The sequence below is a fragment of the Pyrus communis genome, chromosome 17 (genome assembly GCF_963583255.1).
Source record: "Pyrus communis chromosome 17, drPyrComm1.1, whole genome shotgun sequence".
In the NCBI taxonomy this organism is placed as follows: domain Eukaryota; kingdom Viridiplantae; phylum Streptophyta; class Magnoliopsida; order Rosales; family Rosaceae; genus Pyrus; species Pyrus communis.
Genome location: NC_084819.1, coordinates 1,012,396 through 1,037,506, shown reverse-complemented (window position 1 = coordinate 1,037,506; position 25,111 = coordinate 1,012,396). Strand labels below are relative to the sequence as shown.

General features: G+C 36.5%; 2 protein-coding genes and 2 pseudogenes across 10 annotated transcripts; 2 read left to right on the top strand and 2 right to left on the bottom strand.

Annotated features, from left to right (window-relative positions):
• Positions 1–622: 622 nt before the first annotated feature.
• On the top strand, positions 623–3,239 carry LOC137721782 (pentatricopeptide repeat-containing protein At1g62720-like; annotated as a pseudogene).
• An 81-nt stretch (positions 3,240–3,320) lies between these two features.
• Positions 3,321–7,994, bottom strand: LOC137722253 (TMV resistance protein N-like). The gene is made up of 6 exons (XM_068461222.1): positions 7,463–7,994; positions 6,001–7,105; positions 5,627–5,905; positions 4,597–5,520; positions 3,755–4,512; positions 3,321–3,652 (listed from the first exon to the last, which is right to left on the bottom strand). The coding sequence occupies exons 1-5, from the start codon at positions 7,972–7,974 to the stop codon at positions 3,757–3,759; spliced, it is 3,576 nt and encodes a 1,191-aa protein (XP_068317323.1). The 5' UTR covers positions 7,975–7,994; the 3' UTR covers positions 3,321–3,652; positions 3,755–3,756.
• A 7,286-nt stretch (positions 7,995–15,280) lies between these two features.
• LOC137722252 (pentatricopeptide repeat-containing protein At1g62720-like) lies at positions 15,281–17,525 on the top strand (annotated as a pseudogene).
• Positions 17,526–17,724: 199 nt separating this feature from the next.
• On the bottom strand, positions 17,725–24,469 carry LOC137722249 (disease resistance protein RPV1-like). 9 transcript variants are annotated; one of them, XM_068461215.1, is made up of 9 exons: positions 24,179–24,410; positions 23,941–23,969; positions 23,555–23,791; positions 21,574–22,259; positions 20,131–21,235; positions 19,757–20,035; positions 18,762–19,649; positions 18,103–18,677; positions 17,725–17,949 (listed from the first exon to the last, which is right to left on the bottom strand). In XM_068461215.1, the coding sequence occupies exons 4-8, from the start codon at positions 22,080–22,082 to the stop codon at positions 18,105–18,107; spliced, it is 3,354 nt and encodes a 1,117-aa protein (XP_068317316.1). In that variant the 5' UTR covers positions 22,083–22,259; positions 23,555–23,791; positions 23,941–23,969; positions 24,179–24,410; the 3' UTR covers positions 17,725–17,949; positions 18,103–18,104. The 9 variants fall into 9 exon arrangements, with proteins under 9 accessions (XP_068317316.1, XP_068317314.1, XP_068317318.1 ...); XM_068461213.1 differs by lacking the exon at positions 17,725–17,949 and adding an exon at positions 24,038–24,090 and having other exon boundaries at positions 17,957–18,677; positions 24,179–24,469; XM_068461217.1 differs by lacking the exons at positions 17,725–17,949; positions 23,555–23,791 and adding an exon at positions 24,038–24,090 and having other exon boundaries at positions 17,957–18,677; positions 24,179–24,469.
• Between the last annotated feature and the right edge of the window lie 642 nt (positions 24,470–25,111).

Sequence of the window (25,111 nt, the reverse complement as noted above, 5' to 3'; positions counted from 1 at the left end):
CCAACTCATGGAGCAAACTCAAAATTAGTCACAGCAAGGTGAACTCATTCGTGAAATTTTAGAAGTGAACTCGTTTGCGGCAAGTCCAGCTTTTAAAATAATTAAAAGCAGTTTTGGCGAAAATGTTTTTGGAACCAATATTTAATAAAAATGTAGTGAATCCTAGAAAAATATTTTATTGATTCGTGCAAGAAGCATATAATTGTCTTCTTGCAAGAAATACTTTAAGTGCTTTTATAATCTAAAAATATTTTCTCTAAAAAGTCATTTTCAAAGCAGTTTCAAACAAGTCTTACATTTACCAAGATATTGATTTTTTAAAATTTCTTTGGTTATGCTTCTAGGTTTTGGGTTTTGCTTATTGGGGGATTGTACAATGTTAATTTTTGGTTGACTACTCTCGGGGTTTAGAATGTGAAAAAAAAATTATGGTTTTAAAATGAAACAAAAAAATTTAGTGATTGGATAAGTATGCAATAACTTGATGATTTAGTTTAAAAAATTTAATCTCTCTAACATTATTTTAAGCCGTTTTTGTGTGACTCAACAAAGTCATTAAAAATCAACTTACATATAAAAGGACACAGTAACTTATACATCAATTATTTGCTCATGTGCGTGAGGTAGGTTTTTAATAGTGTTATTTTATATTTTTTGGACTAAAGCGATAGTATTAGTAAGTTAAATGTTAAATTAGCCACCTACGAAGTTCGAACTCACGCTGCATGCAAAGGCATAACACATTTTCATCACTATGGCAAATGGTCACTTGCTCATGTGCGTGAGGTAATTTTATTTTGTATTTTTAGGAAGGGGATCCTCTCTGGATCCATTCCACCAAATCCACCAAGATCACAAATTCGAACATTTGAAATTTGATCTAACGGCTACAAACAGAGGCTCACTTTAAAAATTATAATAACTTTAATCTTTGGATCAAATTTTACAGGTTCAGATTTGTTGCCTTGCTGGATTTGGTGGAAGGGATTTGAAGAGAATCCCTTTCGTATTTTTATAGTTTTTTTTTCTTTTTAATTAATTTGTATTCCTTAAAAAAATTAAAAAATGGGGCGGTATTTGAAGAACTTTATAAAAACTTCACCTTTTTAATCTTATAAAGATATGTATATTATAACACTGTGCAAATACATGTTGCATATATTTTTATGTCATCAGCACAAGATTTTGAGGTTGCAAGCAAAATCCTCTTCACCATAAGGGTGTTGATTTTCAGAATACAGAATTAAGGGTTGAAACAAGAACCGATTGAAGTCAGTTTCTTTTCAATTGCAGCTTGATTCCAGAGAAGGATCGAAATTCATGGGATTTCATGAACTGGGCTGAATCTGTGGAAGATGAAGATAAAGGTGATAACCACGAGACTTCCTAACTCAACAGGTAATCCTTCTTTCATTTTTACCTTTCTGCACAAAAAAGATGGATTTCATTCCGCTGCTGGCAATGCCAATGCTACTAGTACAGATAGATTTAATCAAACCAATTCGGAATCGGACAATTTGATTTAAACGCGATGCAAATCTGGAAAGATTAGGAAAGATGAAGCACTGGGTTACTTCGATTCCATGATCCAAACCAAACCCTTGCCATCTATTTGGACTTTCAATTGTTTGTTTGGGGCACTCTCCAGGATGAAGGAGTACTCTGCTGTGGTTTCTATGTGTAAAACAGTTGATGGGCTGCGCTCAATTCCGGCCTGATGTCTGTACAATGAATATTTTTCTGAATTGCTTCCGCCGTCTGAACCGGGTGGACTTGGGTTTCTCTGTTTTAGCAATTACCCTTAAATATGGTCTTCAACCCGATGCTCATTCTATAAATACTTTACTTCACGGGCTTTGCAAGTACAGTTCCTGGGCTGAGGCAATGGAGCTGTTCAAGTTAATAGAAGAGAAGGGATACACATGCAATGAAATCACTTATGCTACCATGATCAATGGACTATGCAAGGCTGGGAAAACTTCTAAGGCACTCGAGATACTTACGAATATGTTGGAAGATGGAAGGTTCAAGCCCAAACAAGACTGCTACAATCCCATCATAGATAGCCTATGTAAGGAAAGACAAATAGACGTGGCCTTGACCCTATTTCCAGATATGATCAGCAAAAGTGTTGTACCGAATGTTTTCAATTATACCACTTTGATTCATGGGTTATGCAACATGAGTCGCTGGGAAGAAGTGCTCTCTCTTTTTGAAGCAATGGAAGATCAAGGAGTCAGGCCAGATGTTTTAACCTACACCGCTCTAATTTATGCATTGTGCCAATTGGGGAGGTTGGAAAAAGCCAGGAGCTTCTTGATTTGCATGCTTAACAGTGGAATTTCACCCAATGTATACACATATAATGTTCTTATCAGTGGTCTTTGCAAGGAAGAAAGAATTCAAGAAGCGCTTACTCTGTCTGAAAAGATGACAATGAGAGGCATAAAGCCTGATGTTGTCACTTTTAATTGCTTGATTTGTGCTTCATGCAAGTCTGGTAACTGGGAGGAAGTTATGAGTTTATTTAAAACCATGAATTGTTATGGACCCTTGCCTAATATTGTTACATATAATTCTGTACTGGATGCTTTATGCAAGAAAGGGAAGACAGCAGAGGCACTGAATCTTGTGGAAGAAATGATCCGTAGAGAGGAAAAGCCTGATGTTGTGGCTTACAACTCCTTAATTAATGGATTGTGCCGGACCAGCCAATGGAGAGAAGCTACAAGGGTGTTTAATAGAATGCTGGATGAAGGTATTGCCACAGATGTTATCACTTACAACAGTTTAATCAATGGCATGTGCCGTACAGCTCAATGGGAAGAAGCCACAAGGTTGTTTGATGATATGGTAGGCCGGGGACTCTCGCCTGATACCGTTACTTTGGTAATACTTTTGGATGCTATCTGCAAAGGTGGGATGACAGAAGAGACTCAAAAAATATTTGAGGTAACAATTGAATATGGTATGAAACTCAGCACAATAACTTGCAATACGCTGGTTAGTGAATATTGTTTGCAGGGCAGAAAGGAAAAGGCAAAGATATGAGGTTCCCCCTATATACAATTATGCAATTCCACTATTTCGATTCATTTTTGTAACTTAACTGATAATCAAACAACGTGTGCTCTCAATTAGAAGATATGACAGTTAAGTTTTCTCAATATAAAACCTTTTGGTGATTAAATCGAACATCCAAAATCATACCAATCAATCAATTTATATAGTTCACTAAAAGCATGAATGTTGAAACGGAACTACAAAAAAAAAAGGAACAAAAAAAAAAAAAGGTTGATCCTATGGATCATAACTAATATTCATCATTCCAAAAATAGATTAAACAAGAAATTCCACAATATAAATTTGACATTGAAAATCCAAGATAAAATAAAAAATAAAATCAAAATAATAAAAGTACATAGTTATAGTGTAGGTTTATCTCCTAGCCGTAGCTATGGAGATTAGTTTTCCGTAAACGAAAATCACAAAGAATTCTAAGAAATTAAAACAAACAGAAGAAAAACAGGAGAGAGCGTTAAAATGGAGCCAAATCGTTGCCTTAAACACAAGAGAGAGATGAGAGGAATCGTATATCAATGGCCTTCTCGTACGCGTTGAAGAATGTGAAGTCCCACGTGGAAAACGGAACCTGACCGAAATGAATACAGTTTATATGAATACAGTTGTTGAGTTAGCAGAAGAATGACCATCATAAAAACATGATTAGAGATTTGAAAATGTTGCAACTCACATTCAACTCTTGATCGCCAACATCCTTCTCTTTTTTCTTGGTCCAACTTCGCCTCCTACATCGTCGTCATCTTCACCACCATCCTCGCCTCCTACATCGTCGTCATCTTCATCACCATCTCCTACATCGTCGTCATCTTCATCACCATCCTCGCCTCCTACATCGTCGTCATCTTCACCACCATCATCGCCTCCTACATCGTCGTCATCTTCATCACCATCTCCTACATCGTCGTCATCTTCATCACCATCCTCGCCTCCTACATCGTCGTCATCTTCACCACCATCCTCGGGCCTCCTGAAATTTCCCAAGTGGACACCGTAGCCATTTAAGAACACCCCTTGTCCGTCTCTCTGGTAAAGTGTAACTCGACACAGATACGGCTTTGATTGGTCACCACCCTCATCCACCTGCGACTTTATGCGAGCTGGTAATGGAATATATTTTAGCCACACATGAGCTGCATACATCTCTTTTGATCGAAACAAACAACCAGCCGGGTCCGGGTCAATTATATCTACTCCATTGACTTCAGTCCATGTATAAAACCAGCATCGTCCAGAAAAATTTTGCATGAATTTGAAAGCAGCACAGAAAACAAGTCCTGTGTTTTTCCATTTGAAAGTCCGAGGGATTTCAATAAAAATTTCACATGAACAACCAGTATCAATCCCACGTACGTCCTTACGGCAACTGAACCAATTTGGAACTTCACTTCCTGGAAGTATAATATTTATCGCTTCTTTGCACTTCCCCGCCTGTAATATTCATATAATGAAATGTTAATTAGTCGTTCATAGTGGAAGAGTGGAAAAATGGAAAAGAGAAAGAGAGAAAAGTGCCTGATGCAGTAATACGCTTGCCATCATGGAGACGTCCAACTTTTTGCATAGCCTCTGGCAACCATGCATGATCATCCTACGAATGAGTCTCATGTCTCCGTCTACTAGTATCATCTCCGACAATGTTGGAAATATTTCCAGTAATATGCAATCACCAACGTCAATCCATCTTATCTTTGGTGGAAGTTCTGAAATTTCTCGAAGTCTCTTGCAACCACGCAAATCAAGACCCTCCAACCACACAAATTTGCCAATGCATGCAGGAAGACGCTCAATATTGCCATTTCTTAGAAAAATTTCTAATTTAGATGAGCAACCGAAATTTGCAAGGGTATCAATGTCCGATAAGTTGCATTCATCAAAAGGCATAGTCCTTAGATTGGGAAATGCTACTGACCCAAAGTTGTCAAATGAAATGTTTGAGTTAGTTGGAAGCTCCGGAGGGAGTGTAACAAGCTTTGGGCAGCCACTGAGATCAAGACATTCAAGATGGGGCAGCGCATAGATGCTCTGCGGCAGATTTGCAATGTTTTCACTTCCATTTAACATTAAGTTTACAAGCCCGGTGAGATTTTCAATTGATGGAGGCAATTCTTTTATAGCAGTTCCTTCAAGTCCCAAAAAATATAGGCGTTCCATTTTGCCCACAATTTCCGGGAATATCTCAAACTTTTCGCAACCACGAAGATTAAAACTTCTCAGAGATTTCAAGCTTATTGTTGTTGGAAACACTGTAAGGTTATAGCAGTTAGCAAGACTTAGTCTTTCAACTTTATTATGAAATCCAACTGATGGATCAACCTCAGTTAAATTTGTGCAACCGTCTAGATCCAACCTCACTAAGTTTGGAACTCCGGAGAAGTCGGAGATTCTTTTTAAGTATCGACAACCAGATAAATTTATAGAAGTCAGCTTCGTCAGGTTCTGTGAAGAAAAAAAAGAGAGGAAAGGATCTTGTGAAAAAAAGACAGAAAAAAGAAAGACTCTTTAGCCTTAAATAAAACAGAAAGAAAAAAATCAACGTATATACCTTAAATCCCTCCCCGAATCCTGTGATCTGGCTGTTCCTCATGTTGAGTAGAACAAGATTCTTCGGATTAAAATTGAGCGGCAAAGATTTCAACGGACATTCAGGCCAATCAACAAACCTTAAGTTGTTGGGGAGGTAATCAACGGCTCCAGAAAACCGTCCATTACGGTATATGAAAATTTTAAGATTTTTCATGTTGGAGAAGGTTGTAGCACTTAAGCATATCTCATTATCCGATTCAAGCAGCTGTACCTTTATGCCTGTAATGTTTTTCGTTCCCTAGTATGAAAATTCAAAGGTATTAACAATGCAAGTTCCTTATAAAACAAAATGCATGTCTCATTAACAAATAAAATGTCGTCGAATGGACTTACTGTATTTTCTGTCAGAACACGATAAACATCGTCATGAAACCACAATCTGCTGCGCTCTCCAGGATCATTGGGTGATTGTTGGCGAACTACTTCTTTACCCATTTCTTCTACCATATCGTGCATCCATATAAAACCATGATCTATATTTACGAGGGCCTTCTGTATAAGTACGTCAATGCTATGCTTAGGGTTTAGCTCACAACCTTCTAATATTTCGATCACATAGTTACTCCTTTCCCCTTTAAAGAAGCACGCAATGTCAAGAAAAACTTCCTTCACTATTTCATCCAATGCATCATAACTTATCTTGAAAACATCTTGAATTTCTCGGCTTTTGATCAGACCATCTAATATAGCTTGCCACTGATCTATACTTTCACGGTACAGATGTGAACCTAAAACTCTCAAAACTAATGGAAGGCCTTGAGCATGCCATATTGCATGGTCTGCAAGTTTCACATAACCATCCAAAGGTCCATTGCTTTTGAAGGCATTCCAACTGAAGAGCTCAAGAGCTTCATGATAGTTCAATTTCTTCACCTCGTATATTGAAATATTATGATGATGAGCAGTTAACAGTTTCTTATCCCTCGTCGTTATGATAATTCTACTACCAATGCCAAACCAACCATTTGATCCCCCAACTAAGTAGCGTAACTGTCTCATGTCGTTCACATCATCAAGAACTAAGAGAATCCCTTTACTGCTTAATCTTTCCTTTATTAAAGTGATTCCTTTATCAACATTGGCCACCTTCAACTTGTCTCCCCCTAGAATCTCATAAAGAAGTGTCTTTTGCAATTTGGCCAATCCTTTATCTGTCATTGAACTTTCTCTAACCTTGTTGAGAAAGCAACTGCCTTCGAATTTGTGGGAAATTAAATTATAAACAGCTTTGGCAATTGTTGATTTACCAATTCCACCAGTCCCCCATAAACCTACCATACGGACATCATTTCTACCGACATGTAAGAGGTTATTTATTTCTTGTGCACGAGACTCTATTCCAACTGGGTATTCGGCCACATCCAAATATGTACGGTTTATTACTTGCGCGGAAATCCCTTCAACAATGTTATGAATAAGTTTCGATTCATCTTCATGCCTGCGAGTATAAAATCACAAGAAACATCTTATAAATGACATTTTCCCATGTTTTTTTAAAAAAGGGAAGAAAACATACACACATACAAAAGTAGAACAGAATGTCCTTCTAGTTATATTTACAAAGCAATATTTTTTTATAGTTTGAGAAGATTGGACAAAGGATGCTAGACACTAATTTGTACACTAAATTTGACTCCAAATATGCACAAATGGATGACAATGCCACAAATCGATGACATGTTGGGTCTTTTGATTCTTGATCCTATCACAAAAAATTTAAATCTATATATACCAAAAGAGTAGAGAAATCGAAACAAGCGAAAGCAGAAGGAAGTGTTAAAGTAATAATGTATACTTATCCAAGAGAGTCCACCCAGACAAGTTTGCTGCTTCTGAAAGAGCTGGCCTCCATTTGTGGATCTTGTCAACGTTATCCTTATATTTGCACTCAAGGCCAGCAAGTCCATCACCAAAACAGCCCTTCTGATTTCGAACATCTGAGGGACTCACCTTGTAAAATACCGGTATCACCATTTGTTGATTTGATTTCTCGCAGTCAAGGATCTTAACAAGTTCGTCCAAGCACCACCTTGAGGAAGCATAGTTTTCCGAGAATACAATGACAGAAATCCTCGACTCTTCAATCGCTTTGAGGAGCGCTGTTGATATTTCTTCTCCTCTTGAAAGATAATCATCCATGAAGGTGTTAATTCCTTTTTGACGCAAAGCTGTACACAAATGGCCTGTGAAATTGTAGCGCGTGTCCTCGCCTCTGAAACTCAAGAATACATGGTATTTCCATGAATTGGTGAAACAAGGAGGAGATGAAGATGAGGCAGCTGCTGCTGCTGTTGCTTCTTTAGCCATCAAAGCCGACCAGATGATTGTTTCAATAGAGATTCAATTAATGTTTGACAAGCTACATGATTCATAAGTATTAACTTGTTCACAAATTAACAGTTGACTTTGGAATGAGGAGTGGTGACGAATGCCGATGCTTCTTAGTGTAGAAGCAACTAGTAAATATGCCCGCGTGTTGTCGCGGGACTTGAATGCACCAGCCTTAACTGCTTGAATAAGACACATTTAACCTAAATAAATTAAACATAATCTGAATGAACACATGGATAGATGAGTGAACGGAATTGGTAAGATAAGCAGCTTGGTTTTTATATACATTTCAAAAGATATTACACACTTCAAAATCATCAATTAATTATCAACTAAAAATAAGATTTATTAAACCTACAATAGTATAAATCTATTCAACAGAAGTTAAGAGAACTAATAATGAATTTGACCTACTATTTTATTTGTATATTCAATTTTCAAATTCAGTGTTTATAAAATTTGTTCAATGGATGAAAAACACCAAACTCTATTAAACTCAGTATTACCTCCACCAAGTTCCTTTTCAAAGATCCACCAGTCCCTCTCAAAAATCCCACTTCAACCACACTATAAAATGCACTAATCCAACTTTTTCCAAAAATGATATTCTAAGAAGCTAAATGTTTGAAGAACCTTAGTAGAAGATAAATAATAAATTTATACTAAATTGTAATATTAAATCTACATATACTAAAGTAAAGTTATCGTAAATGCCCAAATAGAAATCTAAACAAAAAATTGAAACTAAAAACCAAATGGTTATCAAACGGCACCTAAAGGAATACGCATTTTGGATTTATTAAATGAAGTTTTTCAAGACCTTCAACTAAGTGAAACTAATATACAAATACAATGCATAAATGGGGAATGTCCAGAGATCGCTGAAAACTATATGCTTAACAATAAGAAACACAGTAAGTCAACAGCGTTAGAAGAAAATTATTATCGGAATTATTGTATACTTTTGCTTTACATGTACACCGAAAGCTCTCTGACATTTGCATGTGCAGAGCTCTCTTTCCTCCTTTCCTTTCTTTTCTTCCTCACCTTTCGGTTTTTTCTCCATAATCTAAGGAGATTGTTGTTTTGTTGTTAGTAGTTGCCATCATCCTCACATTCAAATCAACTTTAGTTAATTGAATTAACTTTAATAATTGTAATAGGAAGTAATGATTATTTACAACCTTTGGGTCAACATTTGTAGGCTATATCTGCGAAAAAAGTACTAAAAAAGTTTAAACACAAAACCCCCAAAATTATAAAATCAAAATATAATGTACTACCCCTTCTCTCCCGTTTTTCTCTCACCCTCCATTTTTGCAAATCACCTACCTCCCTCTCTCCCTATATACTCCCTACCTCTCTCATAATATCAAAACTCTCAAACCCAATTCAGTGCCTCATCAGAACCCATACAGAATCTAATTAAATTTTTACCCAAACAAAGAATTCAATTGTAATATTTTAAAATTGAAGAAAACAAATCCCACAGCTTTCGAGGGACAGAAAAACCGAAAAATATCCCAAACGATCCCAAATTTTGGAACTGCTTTAAACCAACCTGCCATGAAATTACAGCCGCTTGAGAAATCTTCTTCAAATCAGAACGGAAGAGGCAGCACAGACTGCCTTTCTTGAATTTAAAAATGATAACAAAATTCAATATCCTTCACTTTGAATTGGAGATTGAGTTTAAAAAAAAAAAAAAAAACCCATAAATCATCTACATGTTCATAATTATGCATGAAAAGTAGAAATTCGAAAAGCAAAAATTAAATCACTTACATGGCAGGTATTCAGCAAGATTAGCATTTATGCAAAACCCAGAATAATATTAATCAGAGAAACACTGAAAATTAAATAAAATTAAAAAAAATTAAAAAAATTGAAATTTTTATACCTTCAAGTTTCAAGGTTTTTACTCTGGAATCCAGGCAAAACCCAGATCAGATTCTGAATGGGTTTATCAAAAATAATAATTTAATCAGAAATTAACACTGAAAATAAATCAAAAACACCAAAAAATTTGAAATTTTCGTAACTCAAGTTTCTGGGTTTTTACTGTGAATCAAATTGAGAACTAAGGGGAACAAATTGTGGGAGGAGAACACGAAGAGAAAGCAAGGGTTTCTTTTCCCCATAAAAAAACTTCACCCCCATCTCCCAACACTGTCTCTCTCATCCCTCACTACTCTCTGCCTCTCCCATCTGTCCCCCCTCCCCTGTCTCTCTTGAACCATTCGTAAATATGAAAAACATAAACAATTAAGTCAGCAACATGATATGACATCCCTTTCATACAAACACAGATTTGCAATTCATATATGCCACATTATTCACGAACAATTACAAATCGAGAAACAATTAAATCATCATCATGAATCACAGTGTAACATGAACACCATCATTGGGCTTTCTTTTATTTTTAAAAGAAAAGTTTCACTTGCTCCAAAGGTAAATGAGTGGAATACAAAGCAAGAATTTTTCCGAAAAAGCACCGTGGATTATGATGTTAAGGAAAGTAAGACTTCCCTATTCATAATAGTATAAAGCAATTGAAAGATACCACGTAATAATCAAGTAAACTGCAAATCACAATATTACCTAATCCAAATCGGCCGGAGAACTCACCAGGAAACCAAGGCTTTTCTGGGCTTAAAATTTCCTTCGAATTGGCACCAAATTCACGGTTTTTCAGCAAGATCGGAGGTTCAGCCTTTGGATCCGTTCGTGTGCAGCTTGAATCTCGCGAGATTTTGGCTCACTTTTCTGAGACGGGGGTGCAGGCGACGGTCTTGGGGCTCTCATCTCTGGTTTCTGAGCATAGATTTGTTCATACGGTGACGATGACGACGGTCTCAGCTGGTATATGCGATGTCAAGGGGTTTGCGGCTGGAGAGACTGAGAACGGCGAGAGAGAATCGGTGAGGGAGTGAGAAAAGGAAGGGATGAGGGATTTTGATAAATCGGTGGCATATTTCAATAAAATAAACACACAACTCAGAAAAATCATCAGAGATTAGACCCCAAAAAAAAAAAAAACCATAAAAAATGTAAAGGCGCGTTCAGACGGAATAAAAGAACGACAACCGAGAAAAATCATCAGAGATTAGACCCAAAAAAAAAAAAACCATAAAAAATGTAAAGGACGAAATTGCTCAGCAATTTCGTTGCAGAAGCCATGCGCGTTCAGACGGAATAAAAGAACGACGATTGAGAAAAATCATCAGAGATTAGACCTAAAAAAAAAAAACCATAAAAAATGTAAAGGACGAAATTGCTCAGCAATTTCGTTGCAGAAGCCGTGCGCGTTCAGACGGAATAAAAGGTAAAAGATGTGTGCGAAACGAACAGTCACAAAAGTAAATGATGTGGGCTCCTTTACGCGTGTATGTACAAAGTTGCGAATATTTTAAGTTTGTTGACGACAATTTTCAATAAAGTCAACAAAGGGGCAGACCGAATGGGGCCTCCCGTCAAGTGCTTTACCTTTACATACAAAATTGCGAATTTTTTCAGTCAGTTAATGAACAATTTCTTGTGAGAAATTTCCGAACAATTTCTAGTGAGAAATTTCCGAACAATTTCTTTTAAGAAATTTCCGAACAATTTCTATTGGGTATTTCTTTCTAATTCCAATAAAAAATAAAAAACAAATGAATTTCAGGTTATAAAATCATGGAGGGATGACGATTGAGAATCCTCATATTTAGGATTATGGCTTACCTTCTATTGTGCTCAATGCTATTAATTTTGGTTGTATTGATAATGGTTGTACTAGAGGTTTTTATTTTTAACAAATATCTTTTTTTCATTAAAAAATTCATGGAGGGTTAAAAATATAGTGCTTCACTATTAGAAATTGCCTAAGATTTTGAATTGTCTTTTCGATCAATATGACAAATCAACCTATTGAGTTATTAATAGGTAACTATTAAAAGTCCAAGACCTATTTAGCTTGATTTTATCATTACACAATCATTACCACTAGCAAGCAATTTAATCTCAACAAGGACTAACCTACACAAACAATTCACCATAGCATCCAGGTGGCGCAATTATTAGTGCATCAATAGTTTAGAACTAGAATTTGTATCCGTGCATTGCTGCAGGATTGAAAGTTATATGAAAGATTATAGAACTGCAATCTTCATAAACAATATTCGAGTCAAAAATTGATCTCCGAGCGCTAATGCAACCAATACAATTTATTCACAACTTATAAATTAAGTTTTTAATCCTGAGGTTTTTCATTGTACAAATATGCTTCACAAAACAATACTAAACGCAATAGACTAGAAAAATTTGAGCTCCAAGGCTTTGAGATATAATTCATTGCCCTTTTGCAAAATAAGTTTTCATTTTGCAGATACAAAACGGATGAAAATGCGTTTGGCAAACTATTTTGTGAAAATAAACTCAGAAAACAAAAAACTCATAAAATAATTTTAGCCAAAGTTCTATAAAATATGAAGTTGATGCTTTCTTTGTTTTTCAAGAATAGATTCCAAAATAATAGAAAATAAAGGTACACTATAAAAAAGTTTGAGTTTTAATTAAAAAAAATGCTATAACTACCTCCACCATCTCACCGTTGAGGCCACCACCACTACAACTATAACCACCACCACCACCTCTCACCACCATCACCGCATTCTTCAACCCATTACCCTCACCATGGCCTCCACCACCTCCACAATCTCTGCCACCATCATCCCCGCCACCTCTCAACCACCATTTTCACAACCATTGTTAACATAACCAATGGCGGAGCTATAAATTTTTCACCGGGTGGGCTAGCTTAAAAATTTTAATATATAAACAAAGAAACTTGATATCGTATTTTTCACATTACCAGCTAGCTTCAGAAATTTTTCACAAGGTGAGCCAAGAATTTTCGTTATTAAACAAATACAGGTGAAAATTCAAACAAGTCCAAAATTGTACATGTACAATAAGCGATGAGAAAAAATGATGTAAGAAAAAAAGATTGTTTGTAAAATGTATTATTGTTTGGACCTGATTTTACATCGGCCCGAGTAATCAAAGTCGTTGGATAAGCATAATTTTAGACTATTGAATGACAAAGTGGTTGAAATAATTTTCAATTATTATTGAGAAAATAATGTTGTGATTTTAATCATGATATTATCTCGTAGTAATATATTAAATTATTTAAACCTAATTGTCTAAATCCCAATTAATTGGAACACATAGAATATTGGGATATGCACGACATCAATTGGATAAGTGCAGGTATGGTGATCATGCAAAAGCCTAGATAGGCTTGGCTTTTGGTGGTGATATGATAAGCCTAGGATTTGATGGTGATGGAGTTATGACGAGGTAAGAAGCCTAGATAGGCTAGACTTTTGATGATGAGGTTTGAAAAGTCATGATGCATGGATGGGATGAAATTATGAGATGGTGATAATTAGAAATGAATTTAATATTCATTTAGATAAAGCCTAGGAACATAGGTTTTTTGGAAGGCTAGGTTTTTAATGCATGTTTCTCGGGTTGGTGCTGTGAAGATGGATGGAGGAAAACAAGTGGTGTGGTGAAGCCACATCACCAAAGATCAAATGCAATCCTTTAAAGATCAAGTTATGTCAGATACATGGGAATTTGAAATAGGACTCTACCCTAGGATCAGGCCGTGCCAAGCAAGTACATCAGTCTTATAAATACAGATGCAATGGCAACGGAATAAGCCCCCTCCAATTCAACACACAATTGCTCTGCGCAAACCTCTCAAACAACTTGAGATTTTTTATTTTCTTTTTCCACTAACACATCTTCAATTTGGATAAACAACATTGTTGCCGTAGAATCAATCGACCAAGGAACACCATCAGTTTGGATAAACAGCACTGCATCGAGGCCGACTGGTTACCTATCCAAGTCTCGGTCGAGAAAGGTTTCCAAATCCTTATTGGCAGAGGTCATCTTATTAGTCTTCTCGACGAAGTAAGGTGTTACGAATTACGACATTTGGCACATTGAACGCCGAGTGATTTTGTGATTAGATACTCACAAGTGAGTTTCAGAGTTCGGCATTCTGACGGCCGAACCACATTTACCATCAAGACATATATCTCATTTGAGTACTTGTGTCCATATAGTCTGGTGTCGATTCGACGTGTTTATACTTTCACGAATATAATCACTGTGACCGAATCCGACATCAACGATTCGTGAACTTCGCAGAACTAGCAGCCTTGTCTTCAGGCTCGAGAATTGTTTTTTCCCCGACCGCAATCGAAAGATCAAGAAGTCGGTGCTAATGCTTTGTTGAAAGACTGACAAATAAAGCAGTCCACTTTTTTCCTTTCAAAACACAAGGGCAGCAACAACACCTCTTTTTCTTTTCAAAACAAAATCGCATGTGGCAGCCAAAACATATATTCTGATGCACTCGGTGCTAATGCTATGTTAATCTCGTGTGTGTTATTCGGCAGCCACCACTTATGAACCTAGACCCCTATATAAATATTAATAAATTAATCCAAATTAGCCCATTAAATAAAAACTTAAACTATATGAATGATACGCATGCCAAATTTATCTTAGTTGATGTTGCCGAAACGTTGCTATTTTTGTGATCGAAAGCGAGAGAGACAAATTTAGACTTAAATAATTAGAATTGAAACATGCACTAATCTACGACATAAAAACTTAGGTATTTTGTTAAGAATTGTCAATTTTGCACTAACACATATGCATATGATCGATTAAAGATGAGTGACATCCAATTCCAAATTTCTTAAATAGATTGGCATTCTAAAGTCTGGCATACTTATCCAAGCTTGCGTAGCCTAAAATATAAAAAAAATTAAAAATTAAAAAAACAAAAAAAAAAAACACCCTACATTGAAGCAAAAGCTTAAAGTAGCAATTTGATAGAATAGTCATTTAATATTCATCTGTACTAATTAATAAAACATTCTTTGTGAACTAAAATCCTATGAAATTACTAGTTTAATCCTCTAATTAAAGCAGAACATGAATAAGAAATATGGAGTGGAAATGTAATTTCACACAACCAAATTTTGTTAATTTTTTTTCAAAGCCTCACCTATATGTGATCCTAACATATCTCTAATTATAAAAATAAAAATAAAAATAAAAAACTTCTCACTCCCATATTATCTATCACTGCCTTCCTCTCTTCTTCTATTTCATCTTCTATTTCAAAAACAAAAATAAAAAAATTTCCCACAAACTTTGTGTGTGACAGAATGCTAGTGTAATTTGATAGAATAGTAGTTTAAGAGCTCCTATGAAGAGGATAACCACAAGACCTCCATCTCCAGGTAATCTTCCTTCCATCCGTTTTACATTTCTGCAGAATACAAGTGGTGGATTTCATTCCGACGCTGTTCATGCTAATCCGACTTGTACGGATGGAATTAAACAATCCCATTTGGAGTCGGAGAGTATGATTCAAACTCGATGCAAATCTGGAAAAATTAGGAAAGATGAAGCATTGGGTTACTTAAATTCCATGATTCAAACAAGACACTTGCCCTCTATTTGGACTTTCAATTGTTTGCTTGGGGCACTCTCCAAGATGAAACAATATTCTACTGTCGTTTGTATGTGCAAACAGTTGATGGGTTGCGCTCAGTTCCAACGTGATGTCAGTACAATGACTATTTTTGCAAATTGCTTGTGCCGTCTGAATTGGGGGGGACGCGTGTTTCTCTGTTCTAGCAATTACCGTTAAATATGGTCTTCAACCCAATGCTCATTTTATGGCTAGTTCGCTTCACGGGCTCTGCAGGAAATAGAAACAAAAGGATACGCATGCGACGAGAGCACTTATGGTACCAAGACGTGGGAAGACGGAAGGTTTAAGCCAAACCAAGCATGCTACAATCCAATCATCGCTAGCCTTTGTAAAGAAAACCGAATAAATGAGGCCTTGACTCTATTTGGTGATATGATCAGCAAAACTGTTGTACCGGATATTATCAGTTATACCACTTTGATTCATGGGTTAGGCAACATGAGTCAGTGGGATGAAGTGCTCTCTCTGTTTGAAAAAATGACGGATCAAGGAGTCAAGCCTAATGAAATCACTTATGCTACTACGATAAATGGATTATGCAAAGCTCGGAAAACTTCTAAGGCACTCGAGATACTAATAATGATGTGGAAAGATGGGAGGTTGAAGCCCGACCAAGGATGCAACATTCCAATCATCAATAGCCTGTGTAAAAAAACCGAATAGATGAGGCCTTGACCCTATTTCGGGATATGACCAGCAAAAGTGTAGTACCAAATACTGTCACTTGTAACACTTTAATTCATAGGTTATGCAGCATCAATCGCTGGGAAGAAGTGCTCTCTTTTTGAAGGAATGGTAGATCAAGGAGTCAAGCCTAATGTTGTCACCTACAACACTCTAATTTATGCATTGTGCCAATCGGGAAGGATGGAAAAGGCCAAGAGCTACTTAATTTGCATGCTTAACAGTGGAATTTCACCAGATGTATACACGTATAATGTTCTTATCAGCAGTCTTTGCAAGGAAGAAAGAATTTAAGAAGCGCTTACTCTGTTGGAAAATATGACAACGAAAGGCATAAAGCCTGATGTTGTCAGTTTTACTTCCTTGATTTCTGCATCATGCAAGTCTGGTAACTGGGAAGAAGGTGTGAGCTTATTCAAAACCATGATTGGTTATGGAGCCTTGCCTAACTGGGAAGAAAGGCCTGATGTTGTGACTTACAGCTCCTCAACTAATGGATTGTGCCGGAACAGCCAATGGAGAGAAGCTACAAGGGTGTTTAATAGAATGTTGGATGAAGGTATTGCCCTAAATGTTATCACTTACAACAGTTTAATTGCTTGATTTGTGCTTCATGCAAGTCTGGTAACTGGGAGGAAGTTATGAGTTTATTTAAAACCATGAATTGTTATGGACCCTTGCCTAATATTGTTACATATAATTCTGTACTGGATGCTTTATGCAAGGAAGGGAAGACAGCAGAGGCACTGAATCTTGTGGAAGAAATGATCCGTAGAGAGGAAAGGCCTGATGTTGTGGCTTACAACTCCTTAATTAATGGATTGTGCCGGACCAGCCAATGGAGAGAAGCTACAAGGGTGTTTAATAGAATGCTGGATGAAGGTATTGCCACAGATGTTATCACTTACAACAGTTTAATCAATGGCATGTGCCGTACAGCTCAATGGGAAGAAGCCACAAGGTTGTTTGATGATATGGTAGGCCGGGGACTCCCGCCTGATACGGTTACTTTGGTAATACTTTTGGATGCTATCTGCAAAGGTGGGATGACAGAAGAGACTCACAAAATATTTGAGGCAACAATTGAATATGGTATGAAACTCGGCACAATAGCTTGCAGTACGCTGGTTAGTGAATATTGTTTGCAGAGCAGAATGGATAAGGCGAAGGTGGTCTTGAACTTAGTGGTGATTATGGGTTATGCGCCTGGTATGTAAGCGTTGACAGAATCGGTGAAGCTTTGAGGCTTGTCAACGGGAAATGCAACAAACTTTGGGCCGTTTTCGTCGTAAAAGCCTAACCGTCCAACATACATATAGTTGTATCCTAATTGTTGGCATTGTTGATGTTCCTTAAACACAACCAGCTAGATGATGTGGAAACATTGAAAATAGATTAAATAAGAAATTCCACAATATAAAATTGACATTGAAAATAAAAAATAAAATCAAAATAATAAAAGTACATAGTTATAGTGTAGGTTTATCTTCTAGCCGTAGCTATGGAGATTAGTTTTCCGTAAACGAAAATCACAAAGCGTTAATCTCTAAGAAATTAAAACAAACAGAAGAAAAACAGGAGAGAGCGTTAAAATGGAGCCAAATCCTTGCCTTAAACACGAGAGAGATGAGAGGAATCGTATATCAATGGCCTTCTTGGACGCGTTGAAGAATGTGAAGTCCCACGTCGGAAACCTGACCGAAATGAATACAGTTTATATTTCATGGTTTCACTGTTTGCACTTTGTATAAAACCACACACTTGTTGAGTTAGCAGAAGAAATACTTTCAAAACAAGAATGACCATCATAAAAACATGATTAGAGATTTGAAAATGTTGCAACTCACATTCAACTCTTGATCGCCAACATCCTTTTCTTTTCTCTTGGTCCAACTTCGCCTCCTACATCGTCGTCATCTTCACCACCATCCTCGGGCATCCTGAAATTTCCCAAGTGGACACCGCAGCCATTTAAGAGCAACCCTTTTCCGTCGTAGCGGCCAAGTGTAACTCGACACAGATACGGCTTTGATTGGTCACCACCCTCATCCACCTGCGACTTTCTGTGAGCTGGTAATGGAATATATTTTAGCCACACATGAGCTGCATCTATCCCTTTTGTAGCTGCATCTATCCCTTTTGTTACAAACAAAAAACCAGTCGGGTCTGGGTCATTTATATGTACTCCATTGACTTCCATCCATATATTAAACAAGCATTGTCCAGAAAAATTTTGCGTGAATTTGAAAGCAGCACAGAAAACAAGTCCTGTGTTTTTCCATTTGAAAGTCCGAGGGATTTCAATAAAAATTTCACATGAACAACCAGGATCGGTCACACGTACGTCCTTACGGCAACTGAACCAATTTGGAACTTCACTGCCTGGAAATATAATATTTATCGCTTCTTTGCACTTCCCCGCCTGTAAGATTCATATAATGAAATGTTAATTAGTCGTTCATAGTGGAAGAGTGGAAAAATGGAAAAGAGAAAGAGAGAAAAGTGCCTGATGCAGTAATACGCTTGCCATCATGGAGACGTCCAAAGCCAACTTTTCGCATAGCCTCTGGCAGCCATACATGATCATCCTACGAATGCGTCTCATGTCTCCGTCTACTAGTATCATCTCCGACAATGTTGGAAATATTTCCAGTAATTTGCAATCACCAACGTCAATCCGTCTTATCTTTGGTGGAAGTTCTGAAATTTCTCGAAGTCTCTTGCAACCACGCAAATCAAGACCCTCCAACCACACAAATTTGCCAATGCATGCAGGAAGACTCTCAATATTGCTATTACATAGAAAAATATCCGATAAGTTGCATTCATCAAAATGCATAGTCCCTAGATTGGGAATTGCTGCTGACCCAAAGTTGTCAAGTGAAATGTTTGAGTTCGTTGGAAGATCCGGAGGGACTGTAACAAGCTTTGCGCAGCGTTGGAGACCGAGATATGTAAGACGGGGCAGCGCATAAATGCTTTGCGGCAGATTTGCCAAGATTTCACATCCATTTAACGATAAGCATTCAAGCCCGATGAGATTTTTAATTGATGGAGGCAATTCTTTTATAGCAGTTCCTTCAAGTGCCAAAAAACATAAGCGTTCCATTTTGCCCACAATTTCCGGGAATATCTCAAACTTTTTGCAACCGTTAAGTTCAAAAGTTCTCAGAGATTTCAAGCTTATTGTTGTCGGAAACACTGCAAGGTTATAGCAGTTAACAAGACTTAGTTCTTCAAGTTTATTAAGAAATCCAACTGATGGATCCACCTCAGTTAAATTTGTGCAATCCCTTAGACTCAACCGCACTAAGTTTGGAACTCCGGATAAGTCGGAGATTCTGGTTAAGTATTGACAGCCAGATAAATTTATAGAAGTCAGCTTCGTCAGGTTCTGTGAAGAAAAAAAGAGAGGAAAGGATGAAAACATTTCAAAGGGGGCAGAGAAAAAAGAACGACTCTTTAGCCTTGAAACAGAAAGAAAAAAATCAACGTATATACCTTAAATCCCTCCCGGAATCCTGTGATCTGGCTGTTCCTCATGTTGAGTAGAACAAGATTCTTCGGATTAAAATTGAGCGGCAAAGATTTCAACGGACATTCAGGCCAATCAACAAACCTTAAGTTGTTGGGGAGATAATCAACGGCTCCAGAAAACCGTCCATTACAGTTTATGAAAATTTTAAGATTTTTCATGTTGGAGAAGGTTGTAGCACTTAAGCATATCTCATTATCCGATTCAAGCAGCTGTACCTTTATGCCTGTAATGTTTTTCGTTCCCTATTATGAAAATTCAAAGGTATTAACAATGCAAGTTCCTTATAAAACAAAATGCATGTCTCATTAACAAATAAAATGTCGTCGAATGGACTTACTGTATTTTCTGTCAGAACACGATAAACATCGTCATGAAACCACAATCTGCTGCGCTCTCCAGGATCATTGGGTGATTGTTGGCGAACTACTTCTTTACCCATTTCTTCTACCAAATCGTGCATCCATATAAAACCATGATCTATATTTACGAGGGCCTTCTGTATGAGTACGTCAATGCTATGCTTGGGGATTAGCTCACAACCTTCTAATATTTCGATCACATCGTTACTGCTTCCCCCTTTAAAGAAGCACGCAATGTCAAGAAAAACTTCCTTCACTATTTCATCCAATGCATCATAACTTATCTTGAAAACATCTTGAATTTCTCGGCTTTTGATCAGACCATCTAATATAGCTTGCCACTTATCTATACTTTCACGGTACAGATGTGAACCTAAGATTCTCAAAACTAATGGAAGGCCTTGAGCACACCGTATTGCATGGTCTGCAAGTTTCGCACAACCATCCAAAGGTCCATTGCTTTTGACGGCATTCCAACGGAAGAGCTCCAGAGCTTCATGATAGTTCAATTTCTCCACCTCGTATATTGAAATATTATGATGATGAGCAGTTAACAGTTTCTTATCCCTCGTCGTTATGATAATTCTACTACCAATTCCAAACCAACCATCTGATCCCCCAGCTAAGCAGCGTAACTGTCTCATGTCGTTCACATCATCAAGAACTAAGAGAATCCTTTTACTGCTTAATCTTTCCTTTATTAAAGTGATTCCTTTATCAACATTGGCCACCTTCAACTTGTCTTCCCCTAGAATCTCATAAAGAAGTGTCTTTTGTAATTTGGCCAATCCTTTATCTGTCATTGAACTTTCTCTAACCTTACTAAGAAAGCAACTGCATTCGAAGTTGTGGGAAATTAAATTATAAACAGCTTTGGCAATTGTTGATTTACCAATTCCACCAGTCCCCCATAAACCTACCATACGGACATCATTTCTCCCGACATGTAAGAGGTTATTTATTTCTTGTGCACGAGACTCTATTCCAACTGGGTATTCGGCCACATCCAAATATGTACGGTTTATTACTTGCGCGGAAATCCCTTCAACAATGTTATGAATAAGTTTCGATTCATCTTCATGCCTGCGAGTATAAAATCACAAGGAACATCTTATAAATGACATTTTCCCATGTTTTTCCCGTGTTTTTTCCAGTTATATTTACAAACCAATATTTTTTTATAGTTTGAGAAGATTGGACAAAGGATGCTAGAGACACTAATTTGTCCACTAAATTTGACTCCAAATATGCACAAATGGATGACAAGGCCACAAATGGATGACAAAGGCCACAAATCGATGACATGTTGGGTCTTTTGATTCTTGATCCTATCACAAAAAATTTAAATCTATATATACCAAAAGAGTAGAGAAATTGAAACAAGCGAAAGCAGAAGGAAGTGTTAAAGTAATAATGTATACTTATCCGAGAGAGGCCACCCAGACAAGTTTGCTGCTTCTGAAAGTGCTGCTCTCCATTTGTGGATCTTGTCAACGTTATCCTTATAATTGCACTCAAGGCCAGCAAGTCCATCACCAAAACAACCCTTCTGATCTCGAACATCCGAGGGACTCACCTTGTAAAATACCGGAATCACCGTTTGTTGATTGGATTTCTCGCAGTCAAGGATCTTAACAAGTTCGTCCAAGCACCACATTGAGGAAGCATAGTTTTCGGAGAATACAATGACAGAAATCCTCGACTCTTCAATCGCTTTGAGGAGCGCTGTTGATATTTCTTCTCCTCTTGAAAGACAATTATCCATGAAGGTGTTAATTCCTTTTTGACGCAAAGCTCTACACAAATGGCCTGTGAAATTGCAGCGCGTGTCCTCGCCTCTGAAACTCAAGAATACATGGTATTTCCATGGATTGGTGAAACAGGGAGGAGGAAAAGATGAGGCAGCTGCTGCTGCTGCTTCTTTAGCCATAGAAGCCGACCAGATGATTGTTGCAAACAAATGATTCTTTCGATAGAGATTCAATTAATGTTTGACAGGCTACATGATTCATAAGTATTAACTTGTTCACAAATTAACAGTTGACTTTAGAATGAGGAGTGGTGACAAATGACGATGCTTCTTAGGACTTGAATGCACGAGCCTTAACTGCATGAATAAAACACATTTAACCTGAATAAATTAAACATAATCCTAAATGAAAAGAGGGATAGATGAGTGAACAGAATCGGTAAAATAAGCAACTTGGTTTTTATATACATTTCAAAAGATATTACACACTTCAAAATCATCAATTAATTATCAACTAAAAATAATATTCATTAAACCTACAATAGTATAAATTATTCAACAGAAGTTAAGAGAACTAATAATGAATTTGACCTACTATTTTATTTATATATTCAATTTTTAAATTCAGTGTTTATAAAATTTGTTCAATGGATGCAAAGCACCCAACTCTATTAAATTCAGTATTACCTCCACCAAGTTCCTTTTCAGAGATCCACCAGTCCCTCTCAAAAATCCCACTTCAACCACACTATAAAATGCACTACTCCAACTTTTTTCAAAAATGATATTCTAAGAAGTTAAACGCTTGAAGAACCTAAGAAGAAGATAATATATAAATTTATACTAAATTGTAATATTAAATCTACATATACTAAAGTAAAGTTATCGTAATGCCCATAAAGAAATCTAAACAAAAAATTGAAACTAAAAACCAAATGGTTATCAAACGGCTCCTAAAGGAATACGCATTTTGGATTTATTAAATGAAGTTTTTCAAAACCTTCAACTAAGTGAAACTAAAATACAAATACAATGCATATGTAGGGATTGTCCAGAGATCACTGAAAACTATATGCTTGACAATAAGGAACGCGGTAAGTTAACAGTGTTAGAAGAAAAATATTATTGGAATTATTGTATACTTTTGCTTTACATGTAAACTGAAAGCTCTCTGACATTTGCAGCAGAGTTCTTTCTCCTTAATCTAAGGAGATTGTTGTTTTGTTCTTAGTAGTTGCCATCATCAACTTTAGTTAATTGAATTAGCTTTAATAATTGTAATAGGAAGTAATGATTATGTACAACATTTGTAGGCTATAACTGCGAAAAAAGTACTAAAAAAGTTTAAACACAAAACCCCCAAAATTATAAAATCAAAATATAATGTACTACCCCTTCTCTCCCGTTTCTCTCTCACCCTCCATTTCTGCAAATCACCTACCTCCCTCTTTCCCGTTATACTCCCTACCTCTCTCATAATATCAAAACTCTCAAACCCAATTCAGTGCCTCATCAGAACCCATACAGAATCTAATTAAAGTTTTACCCAAACAAAGAATTCAATTGTAATATTTTAAAATTGAAGAAAACAAATCCCACAGCTTTGGAAAAATAAAAATAAAAACTCCCAGATGCAGGATTCAAAAAATTACCACAAAACATTACCCTTTTTGGCTAAAAATCATCTTCAATCCAAATCAAAAAGCTGAAGAAGCTTAAACTGCTTCGGTTTTTTTAGCGAGCCAAGATTTGAGCGGGACAGAAAAACCTAAAAATATCCCAAACGATCCCAAATTTTGGAACTGATTTAAACCAACCCGCCATGAAATTATAGCCGCTTGAGAAATCTTCTTCCAATTAGAACGGAAGAGGCAGCACAGACTGCCTTTCTTGAAATTAAAAATGATAACAAAATTCAATATCCTTCACTTTGAATTGGAGATTAAGTAAAAAAAAAAAAATTACCCACAAATCATCTACATGTTCATAATTATGCATGAAAAGTAGAAATTCGAAAAGCAAAAATTAAATCACTTACATGGCATGTATTCAGCAAGAATAGCATTTCTGCAAAACCCAGAATAATATTAATCAGAGAGTATCACTGAAAATAAAAAAAATTGAAATTTTTATACCTTCAAGTTTCAAGGTTTTTACTCTGGAATCCAGGCAAAACCCAGATCAGATTCTGAACGGGTTTATCAAAAATAATAATTTAATCAGAAATTAACACTGAAAATAAATCAAAAACACCAAAAATTTTGAAATTTTCGTACCTCAAGTTTCTGGGTTTTTACCGTGAAAACAAGGCTTTTCTGAGACGGTGGTGCAGGCGACGGTCTTGGGGCTCTCATCTCTGATTTCTGAGCATAGATTTGTTCATACGGTGACGATGACGACGGTCTCAGCTGGTATATGCGATGTCAAGGGGTTTGCGGCTGGCAACTGAGAATGGCGAGAGAGAATCGGTAAGGGAGTGAGGAAAGCGAGGGATGAGGGATTTGACGGGTACAGATAATTGAAGTCTTTACTGTTTACATGAAGACTTTGTAAATAAGGTTAGTTTATTTTTTGTAAAATAAATATCTGTCCAAAGCATTTTCTGTAATGCATATTTCAATAAAATAAACACACAAACGAGGACCGAAAAAAATCATCAGAGATTAGACCCCAAAAAAAAACATAAAAAATGTGAAGGACGAAATTGCTCAGCAATTTCGTTGCAGAAGCCATGTGCGTTCAGACGAAATAAAAGGTTATAATATATATAAGGAAAACTAATAAAAAAATTTTGAAAATTTTGAGTTTTAACGATAAGGATAAAATAAAAGGTAAAGTGAATAGTATCAGGTTTTTTTTTTTAGTGTAAAAATGTGATTTTTCGTTAAAGTGAATGAACTTAGGCTATTTGTTTTGTTAAGTTAATTTTTTTTTAAAAAAATAAATATGTAGACTATCGTAAATTAATTTTATGAACATTTTAATCTAAAAAAATTTAAATTCCGATAAATATTGGTTGAAGTCCACTCCGATTTCTGGGCTAAATTTTGGGGGGAATTTGGCATTGGTTTAGCATTTAGCATTTAGCCCAAATTTTCCCCTTGGGGAGTGGGTTTGGGAGGAAATTTTGGAGGGTAATTTGACTTTTAGCTCACCATTAGAGTTGGTCCTAATGAAGATGATCTCCGTCAGAAAAGTAAAAGATGAGT